The sequence below is a fragment of the Bombus vosnesenskii genome, unplaced genomic scaffold, assembly GCF_011952255.1.
Source record: "Bombus vosnesenskii isolate JDL3184/JDL3185 unplaced genomic scaffold, Bvos_JDL3184-5_v1.1 scf7180000013353, whole genome shotgun sequence".
NCBI classification, from domain to species: Eukaryota; Metazoa; Arthropoda; class Insecta; order Hymenoptera; family Apidae; genus Bombus; species Bombus vosnesenskii.
Window position 1 is genome coordinate 331,650 of NW_022882989.1, and position 17,626 is coordinate 349,275.

Sequence of the window (17,626 nt, forward strand, 5' to 3'; positions counted from 1 at the left end):
ATATATATATATGTATATATATACACACAATATATATATATATATATATATATATATATATATATATATATATATATATATATATGTCGGAGATGAAAGAACACCGGAGCCTTTGGAATTTTGAATAATCCCGCAACATTGTAATCTAGAGTCTACTATAGCTGTAATTGAACAATTGTAGTTATTCAATCCGATTGTAATTGTTCGCGAGTTGTGATAATGAGCTTGGGCTCGAGGCGACAGCTAGTCGCTGAACGTAGCCGCGGTCACGGGATGAACGCTTTGTCTAACAAAGGTATGGAGTAATTCTATAGCTCTCCTTAAAAGAAATATTCGTGGCGGCACGCGACAGTAAACATTCCAACGGTTTCTGTCCCGTGGCTCGCCACACGCAAACCCTATTCTTCGAGCAAGATGATTGCTAGAGTCGATGCGTCTCCGCAGTACATGTTCAGCTAGCCCGAAGGTCCGTTATAAATCTTAAGATTTAGTTGACTAAAGTCCTTTAAACAAACAGTCTTTGTCCCAGCTACGGGAAGATAGGAGAGACCTATTTTTCAACGAACGGCGTCTCCCACTAGCAACTTTCCCTCGAGGGCGACTAGCATCTTTTTCTAACCACCGATATGGAGATTGACCAATTAGCAGCAACGCCAAATTCCCTCACCTTCTGAACGATGGCTATCCTCGACGAATCCGATAATCTCGTGTCCTCAAACACACTCCATCATAGTTTTCCTCTGCAGCATCACCGCGACGGAGAGTCATTCTCTCGTGTACATCACTAGTATCGCGAGTGTCTAACCGCCGCGGTTGATTGTCGAGTCGGTAGTATCCATACCCGTATTAACAGACCGTACCTTCGTTATAACACGACGATGGCCAATTCCAATGAAGATTTATCATACGCCCACAACCTTATTCCTGACCCTTCTCCGACATATATATATATATATATATATATATTACAAATTAGTTTTTAATACCTTATGTGTATATGCATTGTGCATATATACGTTTCAAAATCAAGTGATAATTATTTAATTAATAATTAACATGTAGTAATAATTATACTTATTTCTATTTTATATTACGCTTATTGACATATTATTTACTATAATTAGTGCTTATAGTAGTGCTGTAATGTATAGTGGCCTAGTTCTTATTGTATTCATCATGAAGTAATTCAAATAGTTATAAATGGTTAAATATGCTTACTTTATTCTACATTCTATACAAATATATCATTACAAAATTTTAAACACATCATATCGCGCATTATCATACTTATATAGACTGCAAAGTATACTAAAAGGAATGGACACTTATTAAATGTATAAAATATATTAAGAAAGAAAAGGAAACAATATTTTACATTTTTTACACAATTTTAATACACACATACATGTTCTTGTAATATAAATATCACATTTTTTCTTTTAAGTTATATCAATCTCATAGTTGTTTTTTATTTTTTCACATTGTTCAATAATTTCTGAAATAAAAAAGATTAATTTGCACAATACAAACGCCATACAAAAATATGTGTCACTTAGAAAAACTTACTTTGAACAATCGTCTGTAATGTCAAAATAGTTGGTGATTCTGGTAGTTCCGTTAAAAAATTTTTTCCCTCATCACAACACTTAGCCAAAAGTGGATCCAATGGTAGAGAACCCAAAAATTCTATATTCAATTCTTTAGCCATTGCATAACCACCACCTGTTAATGCTGGGAATATTTCTACAGAATTCTGCATAAGAAAAAGGTGCTCATAAAAATAACAATAACAATTCAAATTACAGTAACATTATCTAATCAACTTAATATTATCTTTTTCATACTTACTTTACAATTAGGACACATGAAGATACTCATATTTTCAATAACACCTAAAATTGGTATATTCACTTTTCTGCAAAAATCAATTTCTTTTCTCACATCTAATAAAGCAACCTGTTGTGGAGTTGTTACTATTATTACTCCTGTAATGCCAGCATCTTTAAGATATGAAGTTGCTGATAAATGCTCATCCGATGTACCAGGGGGTGTATCCAAAATAAGATAATCCAATGAACCCCAATCTACTTCTGATAAAAATTGTCTAATCATTCCTAGAAATAATAAAATGAACAAGAATGTATATGAATAATAGTAAAAATTATTATTATTATTGTTAATAAAAATGTGTACATATATGGAAAACAGAAGTAGCTATAAATCAAATACCATTTTTTTTGGGTCCTCTCCATATCACTGCATCACTTGGACTTGTAAGTAAAAATCCAATAGACATTAGTGACAAATTGTCTTCTATATACTACAAAAAGAGAAGCAACATTAATAAACGAGTTCTATTAACTTTATATAGACTCATATTTGAAAATATAAGTTCGAAATTAATGATATTTCCATTCACATTTATTAGTATTCTTTATTTTATGAATGTTACATACTCCTAAAGTTTGATTCCAACTTTCTAACAAGAACTTTGAAAGAAAGTAAAACATGCTGAAAAGTGTTGAGTTTTCCCAAAATGACTTTTCCCAAAACCATTTTGAGATGCCATTAAAAAGAAATTGTACTTTGCAACTACACTAGTGCCGTTATGACAAAAGTTGTATAGTCTTATTTATAATAGAGTGTGTTAAACAATAAATTTTACTTTACTATTTTATTCTAACTTTACCTAGAACAATATTACAACTCAATTATTAGAAACACCCTGTATAACCTTACTATATCCAAATATGGTACTACATATTTATCTGAATTTATTTCTGTCTATAAAAACTTACCACTGGCGACCATCCTGATCCACTTTGATGAACTTGTTCACCTATCACACCTAATACTCTTGGTTGAGATGGTCCACAAATATCAATATCTAGTATCGCAACCTACAAAATTTGTTATTTTAAATTATCATTCAGCAAAATTAAAAATCTATAAAATTGAGCTTTATATATGTTATAAACAATTTCTTTACTTATACTTAAGGTTACAATTACATCATATAGAATATTAAAGGCTTAATATATATAATCAATGATCAAATAAAATACTGCTATAGGATAATATAATAAATGTATGATATATATATATTTTATATTATATATAAAATATTTGTTATATATATATATAAAAGTAAAAGAGTGTAAGTATATTCTTTAGCATGAACTGTATACTATAAACTGTAATGATTGCTAGAAATTGCTCTGTTGATATATACATAGAAAACAATATGGATGTTCTTGCTACAAGAAGGTAAGCATTTTTAATATAATATTAACTAAGATAACATTTAGTTTATATTGTAAAACATATGACATAAAAATGTATAGATAACAATACTTCATAAAATAAAAGTTTAAAATAATTATTTCTCACAATTTTTATGTTAGAAAGATACATACATTTATATCAGCATTGCTTGCTGCCAAGAATCTGGATATTAATGACGTTATAGTACTTTTACCAACTCCCCCTTTACCAGATAACACCATTAGTTTATTTTTAACTGTGGAAAGCCTTTCTTTAACAAGATCTATAGTAGGATCCGGTTGTCTGGCAATACCAGACGCGCATATCATTTGATTTGGACAACCAGCGCATATTGATACCTTCCCTGCATCTTTATTTGCAGTACCAGGACAATCTATAAAAATGTTATTATTTATCCACTATATAACAAGTAAGGTTTTACTAATATGTTGCATTCATGCTAGATGTATAGAATTATTACATTCAGTTTCTATAAAAAACATTATTACAACAATTATAATAATTCAAACAATTCAAGCAGGTACATTTGAAGATGTTGCTTATCTTTTAAATCATTGAAACAAATATTGAAATTAAAAACACAATATAATATAACCTTACATATAAATACAAACGTATTACTAAATTAAAAGTGATTCTTCGCACACTTGAATTAGTTATCGTATGTAATAATTATAGTTATCGTATATAATAATTATAATACCAAATTATAAATGATATATTAAATATTTTGTGAAATATTTTTTGTTGCATATATACTTACGTTGTGGTATATCACCAGGTATATCTGCCATGTTGGATAATAACCAACTAAACTAACTGGGACTAATAATTGTTCAAGTAACAGATAAAAAGATAACGTCTAAAATCTATCTAAAAATGTTTCATATTTTTTAAAAACAGTTTAGTGATTTCTCAATTCCCATTTTATGCTAAGGATTAAATCTCAAATTCATCATCCTTACAAAATTTAAATGAGATGCGATTTAAAATTTTCACTTTATTTTACCATTGTTAGCTTCTGACCCTAGTTAAAATAAGTGCAATATTTTCTCTTTTAATATATTTTATTTATGTAAAATTTGAAACAGTTGCAATTGTGGAGTAATTTTGACGGTGGTTATAATTTGTCTTGGCGTCCCAGTATGGAATATAAAAATGTTAAAATTCTACCCTTGTAAGTTTTCGATAGATTAGTATTGCTTCATTTAATTCATGTCTCACAAAAAATATTTTTTTGTAGAATTACACAATCAACACCCAATTATGCATCAGATGCTGCAAATAAACCAAATTCATTAAGATTTCCTAATTTAGTGACGGGATATAAATGTGATGCACTGCATGCTTCAAAAACTGTTCTACATACGCGATATACACCAAATGAATGGTTTCAGAAACAAATGAAATATTACAACGAAGCAGATGCATGTAGATATTCATCAGAGAGAGTGAGAAACGAAACTTTGCGAATTATTAGGTAAACGCCATATCAGATTCTACACTAATAGAACGCTATTTTTCGTTAATCTTATTACTAGTCTTGTTTTATTATGAATTCTATATGAATGTTCTATATGAAATTCTATGCTATGAATATAGTTTTACAGATTTTAGAATCAAGTATATCTCAAATTCTATATGGGATTTAGGTTTAAAAATTGAGGTAATGAATACAAAATGTGGAATGATATTTAAACAAAGTAAATAATTTGTGGAATTTTGTGTATATAATGCAAATAATACTTACTTTTACATGTCCAAATATTTTTGTTACGGAATAATTGAATATAATTTCGATTAATTTATATTATTGTATAATATATTTATAAAAATATGTGTTAAATTAACAATATACAATTTTATAGTACAATAGATAGTGTTTCATAGAAAAAAGAGAGGAAACGATATATCACAGTATATATAGTCAAATTTTGTTACTATCTGAATACTTTTGGAAGCAACTTTAGTAAGTCAAATTGCATGTATATGTTATAATGTACATAATAATAATAAACAAATACTGTAACAGAGATGCTGAAGAGAAAGTACAATCTGGACAATACAATACCAGCAGAAGACTTGGTGAAAGAATAAATGATGTCAATTTTTGGAGGAATGAAATAACATTGGAATTAGAAAGGTTACTTCAGGAAATTGAAAAATTGCAAGATTGTCATTCTGCTTTAGATAAAGCTATCAAAGACATTGAAGATCCATTACATATAGCAGAAGAGTGTCTTTATCATAGAGAAGCTAGGAAAGGTATGGCAAATAAGTTTGATAGTAAATAAAATATCATTGCTGTGAATAATAATGTTATTGGTTGCTATTGCTATTGTTGTCATTAGAATATATAATCTAGTAATACTGTTCCATCTCCCTGTTGTACAGATACAGAACTTGTACATGACGATTCGGAGAAATGTTTATTTAGGGAAATAGAAATCTTAAATAAAAATAAAATAAAATTGAGAACTTACTTAGATAAATGCAAGGATCAGGTAATATTGAATTAAGTGATTAAATTTTAGTGTGATCATAAACCAATTTTACTTGCAGCTACGGAACTGCAGAATCTCTCAATGTCAATTAGAATTGGACCTAAAGAATAAAGAAAATGCATTAGAAATAGATACAATGTGTCATCACTTGAACAATTACAGTCACGGACTGCAATATTATAACGGAATTGAAAAATATGATGCATGGTATATAAAATTTTGTAAATAAATCCAATTTGTATTAACAGGTTGCTTTATGTAAAAATTAAATTTATCTATCTCATTAGCTTTGCTGAACAAGATACATGGATACACACTGCTAATCAGATAGTTCAGAAATCACAGATAGAGAGGAATAAATCTTGCCAATTAAAGACAAATGTAGAAGCTCTTATGATTAAAATTACACAAGAAATGTGGGATGCATGGAATAATACGAACAATGCTTTAGCACATAGATCTTCTGAATTACTTGAAGCTAAAAATAAACTTCAACAACATTTACAAATGGTACAAATAGTTATATTCCATATATTGAAATAACAGTGTAACATACTATTTTTAGATACAACAAGAAATCTTTGATGTTGAGAAAAACATGGAGTTGATGCATAAAGCTATTGGAGATAAGAGTTACATACTGAAGGTAGCACATACTAGATTTGAAGGTAGATTGCATCGCCCGGACATAGAGCTTTGTCGTGATTATGCGCATATAAGGTTCATTTTAATGTGTTTATTTTCATGATTACAAAGGATAATAAGAAATAAGAAAAGAAAACTTTTAATATCTTTTTAATGTATTTTACTTTCACAGCCTTCAGAAGGAAATTGGAGAAATAAATCATCAAATAGAAAGGATGCACAGAACATTGAAAGAACTAGAGAATCAACATCAGAAATTATTAAAAACACGAGCAATGCTGGAGCACGATCTTATACTAAAGATTGACGCAATACATATTGATCGAGAAAAAGTCTCTGGTCTTAGACGTGCTTATCCAATTAATATTCTTTTCAAATGTTAATGCTCACCAATAAATACATAGTTATTATTATATATTATTACATTGTCTTCCCCAAAAATTTAAACAATGTAATGTAATTAACAACATATTAGGTATTGAACATATATTTGTCAAAACACTAACATCCTTTTTTTACAATTTTTACTATTTTTTCATGAAACTCGGTATAGGAAATGTCATTCCTTCTTTGGCTTCAAAGAATGTATAGGAAAGTACAATTTCTTCAACATTTTCCATTTTTGGATCATCAACAAACTCTGGATCAACGTAAAAAAATACTGGCATGTCAACCTTTAACAATACACATTAGATAACATAATTAAATGACTTCCTATCTCTATAATAATGCAATTATTTTATTAAACCTACTTCTTCATGTGGATTAAGTTGTTGTTCTTCGAAACAAAAACACTGAATTTTATTAAAATATTGTGCAGCTTCATATGGTACTACGTTATAAGTAGATATACCAGTCACTGGTACATTTAATGGATTTTTTGCTGTGTAAAATGCTAAGGCAGTTTCTCCAGGAACAACTTTTATAAAATTTTGTTGTGGTTTGAAATTCCATTGCATCATGGCTGCTGTATCAGCATTAAATTTTATTTTTATCACTCTATCCTTAATAGGTTTCATTGAATGCACTTTGCTGTTATCATGATTGGTTGATACAGTACCACCATAATTATATGACTATTAAGGAAATTTATTCTCAAACATCATAATGTCAAACGTAAGGTACATATTAAAATATGGATAGCATATTTTAAAAACAACGATAATTACCTGACAAAATATTCTATATAAAGGCACGGAAGCATAAGTAAAACCAACGACTAAAATACCAAATCCGCTCCAATATAAACGCGAAGAACGCATTCGTCTTTTGTGAGTCGCATCGTAATATTGATTAAACAAAACTCGAGACACATTCGTATGTACTTGCCTTCTGTAGTAATTCAATATATTTTGATAGATTTTCGTGTGCATTTTATTTTCTCCTTTATTAATTTAACCTAAAAGTTTATGAAAACTTTTCAAAATCTACCATAAAGTAGATTTACCAAATGCAATGTACAATTTGGTGAAAAAAGACTAATTTCATAACATATTTTAGTCATATTTATGAAAATTCGATTTAGTTTATCATATTTGTTTCACAAATTTATGGAGAATTGCTTGTTTAAAATAATAACCAAGTCTCTTTTGCGCGAACAATGTCATCACTATCAAGACTCGCAAGACTAGCAACCATAGAGATATAAAGATAGAATATGCAAATTATATATTACCGTTTAAATGGATACGATATGGCAATAAGAACAAAGCACTGTATAGAAATCGCTTCTGCCCTTGTCTAATCGGGCATGTACCACATGTATACTGCCGCCGCTCGTTAGTCGGTGTTAAGAGAGAGGGAGGAAATGATGCTCGCTCACGCTCACTGTTCTAGTTGTTCCCGGACTGGGGCTGCACCTTGCGGCCAAGCGCTGGAAGCAGTTCTACGCTAGCATATAACAAGAATCTACAGCCAGAAACAAGTAGTCAATGCTAATTATCGCTAATCTTCGGAACAAATTCCTCTTTCTCCAAATCCAGGAGGAAAAGAATCTTAAGGGGGACTAAGGTTAATTCGTACAAAAATAAGGCACGTTTTTGTGAATTATTTGTGACGACACAGTTAAAATCTCATTATTAAAACCAATAGTACATTAAAGTATGACATTCGAAGAATATTGTATAAAATTTTCACGGAGAAATATTAAAAAATACAGCAATGGCAACAATTATTCGGACGTGTCTCAGAAAAAATCAAAGTTCATTCGTTAGGTAACAGTTTTCCCCAGCGTTACCTGGGGAAAACATTTGGGCGTTACCTTTGATTTTTTGATTTCAGATGATCCAGCACCAAGTTATCAGGGGCATCACAATTCTACCTTTTTTCCGAGACACGTCCGAATAATTGCTGCTATTGCCGTATTTTTTAATATTTCTCCGTGAAAATTTTATACAATATTCTTCGAATGTCATACTTTAATGTACTACTGGTTTTAATAAAGCGATTTTAACTGTGTCGTCACAAATAATTCACAAAAATATGCCTTATTTTTGTACGAATTAACCTTAGTCCCCTCTTAAAAAAAAAGATAGAAATATGACAAGATGCGGTAAGCGAATACAACATGTTTAAAGATACTTTCTTATCTATAATAGGAAAACCAATAGTAGAAAACAATAATCCGAGTAAAATTGACCGCATTCCACTCCGGAGACACAATGGAATGAATGCAAACCCTGATGAAGCAAACAACAGACCCAGAAAAGAAAAAAGGCAGATCTGATAAAACGAAGAATGTGAGGTGGCCAGGGAATAAAGAAATTAAAACCTGATTAAATTAAGGAAAAATTCCACTATATAAAAATGGAAGGTATGAAAAATTGAACAAAATTAAAACCTGATCCAAGAATTTCGAAATCGAAGAACAATGAGAGGTCCGCGACATGTACCGCCTTGCGCGGATTCTGCCCACCACAATACCCAGTACGATAAACAAGCAACTGCAACGCTCCAAGAGATCAAGTATCGGCACCAGCAAAGGTAATTACGCATCAAGAAGGGTACGACTTATCATCAGCAGAAACTAATACTGTAAGAAGAATGCAGCAGCAAGGACTTCTGAAAAAGGAAAATTTCAACAACACGTCTACGAAAATCACATCAGCGGAGAGAAGAAACCCTAATACTTTCAGAAGGACACCAGCAGAAACGAAGATTGCAGCACCCGCAGAAATAATTACGTGCCGAACTCCGCGTTACTATGGTGTAAACCGTCACGTGACAATTATACCATGATGGTTTTAGCACAAACAAGCGTAGCCTCATAGAGCAAAGTTTAGTTGAGTTGACTATTACTCTTAACAATCAAGAATTATTATTGTATATGTTGAGATATGTATAATTTTCTGTGCTAGACTAGGTTAAATGCGTAGTAGAGATACTTGTATGTGAATATCAGTGTGTGGAAGTATGTGTGTCTGAAGCGTCTCGAAAACAGATGAATGTAAACTCTTCAGTCGGTTAAGGTCCGTCGAAGGGTTGGTTAAGAGTCGTCGAAGAGTCGGTTTACAGTCGGGTATAGAAGAAAATGCTGAGACGCGTGCAAGTGTGTATCGATGAATATATAAGGAATCGTCCATGAAATAAATATATCATTGTTTTAATATTAATCCTCAGTATAAATTTAGTGTTCCTATAACATTATTTCGGCCTCAAAGATCCACTATTCTTAACATGGTAGCAAAAATCGTGGTTGCTGAGATTCAATGTTAAGGAACCACGTGTCAAGGAGTGAATGTATAAAAGTCGATTTAGGAAAGATAAAAAATTGGAAATAACTTCTAAGAGATAGAAGGGCTGTTGCCAGAACAAATAAAAGGAATCTGAATAATAAAGAGAATTATTTTTGAAAAAAAGGGGGTGAAAATAAAAAAACGAATCAAGATGCCAAGGGACGACGAAATTAAGGTTCAAATATTCGATGGACGTGATTACAAAATGTGGAAGAAGAGAATATTAATGTATTTAAAGTGTAAAAAATGTTATGAACCGGTTACACGAGAGAAAATGGACACGGATGCGCAAGATAAGTGGGATGAAAAGAATCAATGGGCGATGAACTACATCTATAGTAGTATAGCGAATGAGCAATTAGAATTTGTTGGTGATCAAGACACTGCTTTAAAAATAATGCAAAAGTTTGATGAGATGTATATGAAGGAATCAACAGCAGTGCAAATTTGTATAAGAAGTAGACTAGACATGATGAGGTTGAAAGACTTTGAAGAATCAAATTCATTTTTCACGGAATTTGAAAAAACGATCAATGAATTAAAGAGTGCTGGTGCAAATGTAAGCGAACGTGAAAAACTCGACTACATGCTGAAAGCACTACCAGAATCATTGAACTATATTGGGGACTTAATCGACTCAGTGAAAGAAAGTGATCAAACATGTGAATTTTTGAAAAATAAAATTATAATGTGGGAAACGCGTAGCAAGAAAGAAAGTGATAGAACAAAGTCAAATGTATTTACAGCCGAAAAAAAGGACATAAAGTGCTATGGCTGTGGAAAGTACGGTCACATGGCAAAAAATTGCACAAACACGTATAGAGGCGGAAACAATGGCGCAAACAATGGAAGAACGCAACGGCAAGGAGGTGCGTATCAGACGCAGTAGAATAGGGGTCGCGGCGGACGAAGTTTTGGCCAAAGAAGACGAGGATACGGCCAACGAGGATTTGGCCAACGAGGACAAAGCAGAGGCCGGCAACAACGCTACTACGAGGCAAGTCAACACGACGCAAATTATTCACACAACGAGGGCTACGACGACCAAGAAATTGGATCTTTCCTAACGAGAGTAGAGCGCGAAAATAATAAAAATGAAATTACGGTATGTAATAGCGATACGCGAAAAATAGATTGGATATTGGATAGTGGATGTTCAGATAACATTATAAATAATGACTCTTATTTTGTTGAGTACGAAAATTTAAAAAACCCGATAAATATAATGTTAGGAGACGGTAAAATTCTAAAAGGAACAAAAGTCGGAAAAATTTTAACTTACTTTGAAGTAAACAAAAGGAGGATTAAAATTACAATGTCTAATGTATTTTACGTGAAAGAAATGGATAATAACTTAATTAGCTATGCAAGAGTAACGAATGAAAATAAGATAGTCTCAGCAGGAAATACTTTAAAGATATATAACAAATACAGAAAGTTGATAGGGATATCATTCAAAGATCATGGTTTATATAAGATAAGTAGTTACATTGAAAGAGCAGAAAATGCGATTTTCCAAAAGGCTATAAATGCCATTAGACCTATCGAAATTAAAAAGATAAGTGAAAGTACAAAAAGTACTATATTAGAATCCAGAGCCTAAAGTACTTGAAGTTGAACCTAATAGAGAAGCAAGGAAGAGCGTGAACGTTACTATAAATGTAGGAAGAAACGAAAGAAATGTTGAAATAACGGAACCTGTGAAGAAAGCTAAATTAGACCGGACAAAATTCAAACCAGTTCCAGAAACTTATTCACCTACAAGACTTTCCGCCAAAGAAAGATTAGGTGAAAAAGTAGATGAAAATAAAGAAAGAAAAATTAGTCCCATAAAAAGCTTTTTAGATAGACGTGAGATGAAAAGTGAAAATCAATCTAGAAGTAGATCTCCTAGAAGTACAAGAGATAAACGAATATCTTCACTATTAGATAGACGCGTTGATTCATCATTAACTATACCAGGAAGTGAACGTAAGGTATTCCTCGATGACAGAAAACGAGATAATAAAGATCGAGGTGATCTTTCAAAAGAAGGAAACGATTTCAGAAGTGAACGACACGATATAAGATCAGAAAGAGATCCAAGAATTGATTCGAGGGGAGATTTCAGATCGACTCGTAACGATTCTAAAGGGGAAAGGATAGATAAGGATAGAGAAAAAGATAGAGCTAAAGAAAGAAGAGGAAGAACGTCATCTTGCACGTTTAAAAGAAATGATATCCCAAAGATAGGTCTTTTAAAGAGTAGAGAGGAAGAAGATGATGGGCGTAGAGACAAGAAAACAAAGGAAGATAAGAAAAGAAAGAAAGAACATCGAAGTAGAAGTAAATCCAAGGAACATAAGAAACGGAAAGAAAAGAAACATAAGAAAGATAACGAAAAAAACTTAGAGAAGAAACAGAAGCATAAAGAAAATATTGGTTTAAAAGATAAACCTGAAAGCAATGAAACTAAAATAAATTATGAAAATCCTGAACCTCCAGCTACAGAATCTATAAAGAAGCAAAGAAAGAATCCAAGACTTGTGTCCGATCGTAAACGTAGTATGCTCGATGAAGCTAGTTTTGAACCTGACTATAGTGCTTCAGACTCAGAATCAGATGGTGAAGATGGTAAAGTGGTTTCATTACCTACCAAAAAACTCAAACTCGATGAGCCAGATATAGAAAAGGAAATGGATATAAAGTCACTTAAAAAGCGATCAAAATCTACAAGTAGCGAAGATTCATCCAGTACCTCAGATAGTTCTACTACTGATTCAGATAATTCAGATAAAAAGAAGAAGAAGAAGCATAAAAAACATAAGAAGAAGAAATCTATGAAAAAAGATAGTAGTTCTGATTCAGATTCTTATTCAGATTCATCTGAAACAAGTACAGATGAAGAAAAGCATAAAAAGAAAACAAAAAAATCAAAGAGTAGGAACAAACAAGCAAGAAAGAAGAAGAAATCAAAGCACAAAAAATTAAGGAGGTGTGTTGAGATATGTGTAATTTTCTGTGCTGGACTGAGTTAAGTGTGAAGTAGAAATACTTATATGTATATATCAGTGTGTGGAAGTGTGTGTGTGCGCAGCGTCTCGAAACAAAGGAATGTAAACAGTCAGTCGGTTAAGGGTCGTCGAAGAGTCGGTTTACAGTCGGGTATACTAAAAGGTGCTGAGACGCGTGCAAGTGTGTATCGATAAATATATAAAGAATCGTCCATGTAATAAATATATCATTATTTTAGTAATAACTGTCAATATAAATTTAATGTTCCTATAACATTATTTCGGCTTCAAAGATCCACAATTCTCAACACCATTTTACACTGCAAATGTAATGCACTACCGCTTAAGCGTCGAAAGAAGCAAAATAGCTCGCAAATCGAGATGATTTCGTCGATTTTGACGAAAAGTAGCCGTCATTTCCTTCCCGTTGGAGATATTTCGATGTTTAAGTGCACGTTTCACGCCATTTTACAAAGCAAACTTAATGCACTCCAGTTTAAGCGTCGAAACAAGCAAAATAGCTCTCAAATCGAGATGATTTCGTCGATTTTGACGAAAACTAACTGTCATTTCCTTCCCGTTGGAGATATTTCGACGTTTAAGCGCTCATTTCACTCCATTTTACACTGCAAATGTAATGCACTACCGTTCAAGAGCCGAAACAAACCCAACAGCTGGCAAATCGCGATGATTTCGTCGATTTTAACGAAAACTAGCCGTCAATTCCTTCCCGTTGGTGACATTTCGACGTTCAAGCTCTCTTTTCTCTCCATTGTACACGCCAAGTGTAATGCACGTCCGTTTCAGCTTCGAAACAAGCCCAACAGCTAGCAAATCGCGAAGATTTCGTCGATTTTAACGAAAACTAGCCGTCAATTCCCCCCCTTTGAGATATTTGTACTTTCAAGTGCTCATTTCACCCCATTTTACACGCCAAGTATAATGCACGTCCGTTTTAGCTTCGAAACTTGCACAACCCCTCGCAAATCGCGATGATTTCGTCAATCGTAACGAAAACTAGTCGTCAATCCCTTCCCATTGGAGATATTTCGACGTTCAACCGCTCTTTTCACGCCATTTTACACGTCAAATGTAATGCACACCCGTTTCAGCGTCGTAACAAGCCCAATACCTCGCAAATCGCGATGACTTCGTCGATTTTGACGAAAACTAGCCGTCAATTCCTTCCCGTTTGAGATATTTCGACGTTCATTCGCTCATTTCACTCCATTGTACACGCCAAATGTAAGGCACGTCCGATTAAACATCGAAGCAAGCCCAACAGGTCGCAAATCACGATGATATCGTCGATTTTAGCGAAAACTAGCTGGCAATTCCTCCCCGTTGGAGATATTTCGATCTTCAAGCGCTCAATTCACCCCATTTTACAGGCCAAGTGCAATGCACGTCCGATTAAGCGTCGAAGCAAGCCCAACAGCTCGCAAATCCCGATCATTTCGTCGATTTTGCCTAAAACTAGCCGTCATTTCCCTCCGGTTTGAGATGTTTCGAAGTTTAAGCGCTCGTTTCACTCCATTTTACACGCCAAATGTGATGCACACACAATTCAGCAACGAAACAAGCCCGACAGCTCGCGAATCGCTGTGATTTCGCCGAATTTCACGAAAACTAACCGTCATTTCACTTTCGTTGGAGACATTTCGACGTTTAAGCGCTCATTTTTCCCCACTTTACACCGCCCAGTGTAATGCACGTCCGTTTCAGCGGCGAAACAAGCACAGCAGCCCGCAAATCGCGATGATTTCGTCGATTCTTACGAAAACTATCCGTCAATTCCTCCCCGTTGGAGACATTTCGACGTTTAAGAGCTCATTTCCCTCCATTTTACACGCAATGTTCAATGCACGTCCGCTTCAGCATCGAAAGAAGCCCAACACCTCGTAAATCGCGATGATTTCGTCGATTTTGCCGAACACTAGCCGTCAATTCCTTCCCGTTGGAGACATTTCAATGTTTAAAAGCTCATTTCACACCATTTTACACGCAATGTTCAATGCACGTCCGTTTCAGCGTCGAGACAAGCCCAACAGTTCGTAAATCGCGACAATTTCGTTGATTTTAACGAAAACTAACCGCCATTTCCCTCCCGTTTCAGATATTTCGACGTTTAAGTTCCCATTTCCCCCCACTTTACACTGCCCAGTGTAATGCACGTCCCATTTCAGCGTCGAGAGAAGCCCAACAGCTAGCAAATCTCGATGATTTCGTCGATTTTAACGAAGACTAACCGCCCAATCCTTCCCGTTGGAGATATTTTGACGTTTAAGCGCTCTTTTCACTCCATTTTACACGCCAAATGTAATGCACGTCCGTTTCAGCTTCGAAACAAGCCCAACAGCTCACAAATCGCGCCGATTTCGTCGATTTTAAAGAAAACTGGCCGTCAATTTCTTCCCGTTGGAGACATTTCGATGTTTATACGCTCTTTTCACTCCATTTTACACGTCAAGTGTAATGCACGTCTGTTTCAGCGACGAAACAAGCACAACAGCTCGCGAATCGCAACGATTTCGTCGATTTTAACGAAAACTGGCCGTCAATTCCCTCCCGTTTGAGATATTTCTATGTTGAAGCGCTCATTTCACTCCATTTTACACGCCAAATGTAATGCACGCCCGTTTCAGCGTCGAAAGAAGCCCAGTGTTACGTTCTTAATGTGTAGTCTTTGTTTAATTTCATCAAATTAAAATTAATATTTTGTTTAATTTATTTTCTGTTTAGTTTGAATTGAATCGGAAGAGACAATTGAAATGATATTATTGTATATAAAATTTTGATTTAGATTTCCGATTAATACGGTAGTTGCTGCCATCAGAAATAGTCTTAGGACTATTTCAATTAGAGAAAAATTTTTTTTATTATTATTATTATGTCTCTTCAAGCTAAGAGTATTAGTGTGTGATGGGTATTGTTGGTCTATAGTGTCTGTGGTATGTACTAGATTGAATTCCCAGTTTGGAAATGCATCTGTAGCACCTTCTCGGCTGTAGGAAAACAAATCTTTGTACCTTCGTCTGTCGAGGATTTTTTTGGTAACTATTAGATTGAATTCCCAGTCTGGAAGTGCATCTGTAGCGCCTTCTTGGCTGTAGGAAAACAAATCTTTGTACCTTCGTCTGTCGTGGGTTTTGTCTGAACTTCGTAAGATTTTTATCCGGTAATTTACTTATAATGGGTAGCGTTAACTAACGTTAATGCAATTGGTAAATGAATTCCACTTTTCAGCTAACCTGCTATCTGCAGGGATACTGGGGCCGGAGAGGATTAAAGTTGGATAAAATAAATATTCGATTTAGTTGCACAGAATTTATTTAGGTCTGAATATCGAATTGTTTAAATTGTTATAAATATATGTCGGGTTTACATTAGAATTAGGGTTAGGGGCGTGAAACGAATCTTCGTTTGCGTTACACGTTGTCGTTATGCAATAGAGAAGACATTGACTAGTGCAAATACGATTATTATAGAACCGGACAAGTAACCATGGTAGTTAGGTACTCAAGAAAGTAACGACAATGATCCTAGGTTCAATAACGAATCCGCGGTCGACGGGATGATAGATGAACGTGCTCACAAAATCTAAGTCGGACGCGTAGTATTCACTGGTCGTAAAGGGTTACTCCTTTTATCGATGAGATCGCGAGCGAGAATGACTTTCCCGTCCCGATGATGCCACAGAGGAAAGCTATATTGGGGTGTGTCTAAGGACACGAGATCATCGGATTCGTCGGGGACATCCTACGTTCGGAAAGTAAGGGAAATTGACGTTGCTGCTAATTGGCCAATCTCCATATCGGTAGTTAGAAAAGGATGTTAGCCGCCCTTGAGGGAGGGTTGCTAGTAGGAGACGTCGTTCGTGGAAAAATAGGTCTCTCCTGTCTTCCCGTAACTGGGACAAAGACTGTGTATCTGTTGAAGGATTTTAGGTAACTAGATATTAGTGTTTATGACGGTCCTCGGGCTAGCCGATCACGTACTGTGGAGACGCGTCGACATCTGGTAAACATCCTGCCCGGAGAATAGGATCTGCGTGTGGCGAGCTACGGGACAGAAACCGTTGGAATGTTTACTGCCACGTGCCGCTACAAATATTTCTTTTAAGGAGAGCTATAGGAATACTCAATGCCTTTGTTAGATGGAGAGTTCGTCCCGTTGATCGCGGGCACGTTCGGCGACTAATTGTCGCCTTGAGCCCAAGCTCATTGTCACAAGTCTCAAACAAATACAATTGGTTAGAATGACGGCAAATCGTTTAGTTACAACTGTAGATTTTAATTACAATGTTTTTATGGATTTTCCCGAGGTTTCAGAGGGAAGGCACCGGTGTCCTCTTATCTTCGACATATATGTAATATATACAGGGTGGGGCATTTAAAACAGATTACCTGAATAATTCTTGTTTTTGAAAATAGAAGATTAAATAATTTGATATTATTAATTTTCT

At 34.2% G+C, this 17,626-nt stretch overlaps 4 protein-coding genes across 6 annotated transcripts; 2 read left to right on the plus strand and 2 right to left on the minus strand.

Annotated features, from left to right (window-relative positions):
• Nucleotides 1-1,395: 1,395 nt before the first annotated feature.
• Nucleotides 1,396-4,189, minus strand: LOC117237005 (cytosolic Fe-S cluster assembly factor NUBP1 homolog). Of its 2 annotated transcripts, none has more exons than XM_033500515.1 (7): nucleotides 4,049-4,189; nucleotides 3,417-3,658; nucleotides 2,799-2,900; nucleotides 2,230-2,320; nucleotides 1,849-2,114; nucleotides 1,567-1,753; nucleotides 1,396-1,495 (listed from the first exon to the last, which is right to left on the minus strand). In XM_033500515.1, the coding sequence occupies exons 1-7, from the start codon at nucleotides 4,077-4,079 to the stop codon at nucleotides 1,440-1,442; spliced, it is 975 nt and encodes a 324-aa protein (XP_033356406.1). In that variant the 5' UTR covers nucleotides 4,080-4,189; the 3' UTR covers nucleotides 1,396-1,439. The 2 variants fall into 2 exon arrangements, with proteins under 2 accessions (XP_033356406.1, XP_033356407.1); XM_033500516.1 differs by having other exon boundaries at nucleotides 4,045-4,158.
• On the plus strand, nucleotides 3,163-6,849 carry LOC117237004 (tektin-3-like). Its single transcript, XM_033500514.1, has 9 exons — nucleotides 3,163-3,267; nucleotides 4,370-4,462; nucleotides 4,529-4,765; nucleotides 5,318-5,550; nucleotides 5,680-5,789; nucleotides 5,848-5,996; nucleotides 6,077-6,299; nucleotides 6,355-6,509; nucleotides 6,607-6,849. Exons 1-9 carry the CDS (start codon nucleotides 3,200-3,202, stop codon nucleotides 6,815-6,817), a joined length of 1,479 nt encoding a protein of 492 aa, XP_033356405.1. The 5' UTR covers nucleotides 3,163-3,199; the 3' UTR covers nucleotides 6,818-6,849.
• On the minus strand, nucleotides 6,569-8,178 carry LOC117237006 (cytochrome c oxidase assembly protein COX11, mitochondrial). 2 transcript variants are annotated; one of them, XM_033500517.1, is made up of 4 exons: nucleotides 8,110-8,178; nucleotides 7,604-7,833; nucleotides 7,187-7,510; nucleotides 6,890-7,108 (listed from the first exon to the last, which is right to left on the minus strand). In XM_033500517.1, exons 2-4 carry the CDS (start codon nucleotides 7,805-7,807, stop codon nucleotides 6,962-6,964), a joined length of 675 nt encoding a protein of 224 aa, XP_033356408.1. In that variant the 5' UTR covers nucleotides 7,808-7,833; nucleotides 8,110-8,178; the 3' UTR covers nucleotides 6,890-6,961. The 2 variants fall into 2 exon arrangements, with proteins under 2 accessions (XP_033356409.1, XP_033356408.1); XM_033500518.1 differs by lacking the exon at nucleotides 8,110-8,178 and having other exon boundaries at nucleotides 6,569-7,108; nucleotides 7,604-7,929.
• Nucleotides 8,179-10,319: 2,141 nt separating this feature from the next.
• Nucleotides 10,320-16,172, plus strand: LOC117237000 (E3 ubiquitin-protein ligase RBBP6-like). Its single transcript, XM_033500502.1, has 5 exons — nucleotides 10,320-10,645; nucleotides 10,715-10,858; nucleotides 10,935-11,169; nucleotides 11,758-13,087; nucleotides 16,105-16,172. The coding sequence occupies exons 1-5, from the start codon at nucleotides 10,320-10,322 to the stop codon at nucleotides 16,170-16,172; spliced, it is 2,103 nt and encodes a 700-aa protein (XP_033356393.1).
• Nucleotides 16,173-17,626: the final 1,454 nt, after the last annotated feature.

What these genes read in the sequence shown, in the direction of transcription:
- LOC117237004 (XM_033500514.1), top strand. Translation starts at nt 3,200, where the DNA reads ATGATTGCTAGAAATTGCTCTGTTGATATATACATAGAAAACAATATG. An exon ending in GAAACTTTGCGAATTATTAG is followed by an intron (nt 4,766 to 5,317) that starts GTAAACGCCATA and finishes ATACTGTAACAG; the next exon opens with AGATGCTGAAGAGAAAGTAC. An exon ending in CGTGATTATGCGCATATAAG is followed by an intron (nt 6,510 to 6,606) that starts GTTCATTTTAAT and finishes TTACTTTCACAG; the next exon opens with CCTTCAGAAGGAAATTGGAG.
- LOC117237006 (XM_033500518.1), bottom strand. Translation starts at nt 7,807, where the DNA reads ATGCACACGAAAATCTATCAAAATATATTGAATTACTACAGAAGGCAA. An exon ending in TATATAGAATATTTTGTCAG is followed by an intron (nt 7,511 to 7,603) that starts GTAATTATCGTT and finishes TTTCCTTAATAG; the next exon opens with TCATATAATTATGGTGGTAC. An exon ending in AACTTAATCCACATGAAGAA is followed by an intron (nt 7,109 to 7,186) that starts GTAGGTTTAATA and finishes GTATTGTTAAAG; the next exon opens with GTTGACATGCCAGTATTTTT.
- LOC117237000 (XM_033500502.1), top strand. Translation starts at nt 10,320, where the DNA reads ATGCCAAGGGACGACGAAATTAAGGTTCAAATATTCGATGGACGTGAT. An exon ending in TTGAAAAATAAAATTATAAT is followed by an intron (nt 10,859 to 10,934) that starts GTGGGAAACGCG and finishes AAGGACATAAAG; the next exon opens with TGCTATGGCTGTGGAAAGTA. An exon ending in GAAAACAAAAAAATCAAAGA is followed by an intron (nt 13,088 to 16,104) that starts GTAGGAACAAAC and finishes GTTGGTCTATAG; the next exon opens with TGTCTGTGGTATGTACTAGA.
- LOC117237005 (XM_033500515.1), bottom strand. Translation starts at nt 4,079, where the DNA reads ATGGCAGATATACCTGGTGATATACCACAAC. An exon ending in GAGAGGACCCAAAAAAAATG is followed by an intron (nt 2,115 to 2,229) that starts GTATTTGATTTA and finishes TATTATTTCTAG; the next exon opens with GAATGATTAGACAATTTTTA. An exon ending in ATTACAGACGATTGTTCAAA is followed by an intron (nt 1,496 to 1,566) that starts GTAAGTTTTTCT and finishes TTTTTATTTCAG; the next exon opens with AAATTATTGAACAATGTGAA.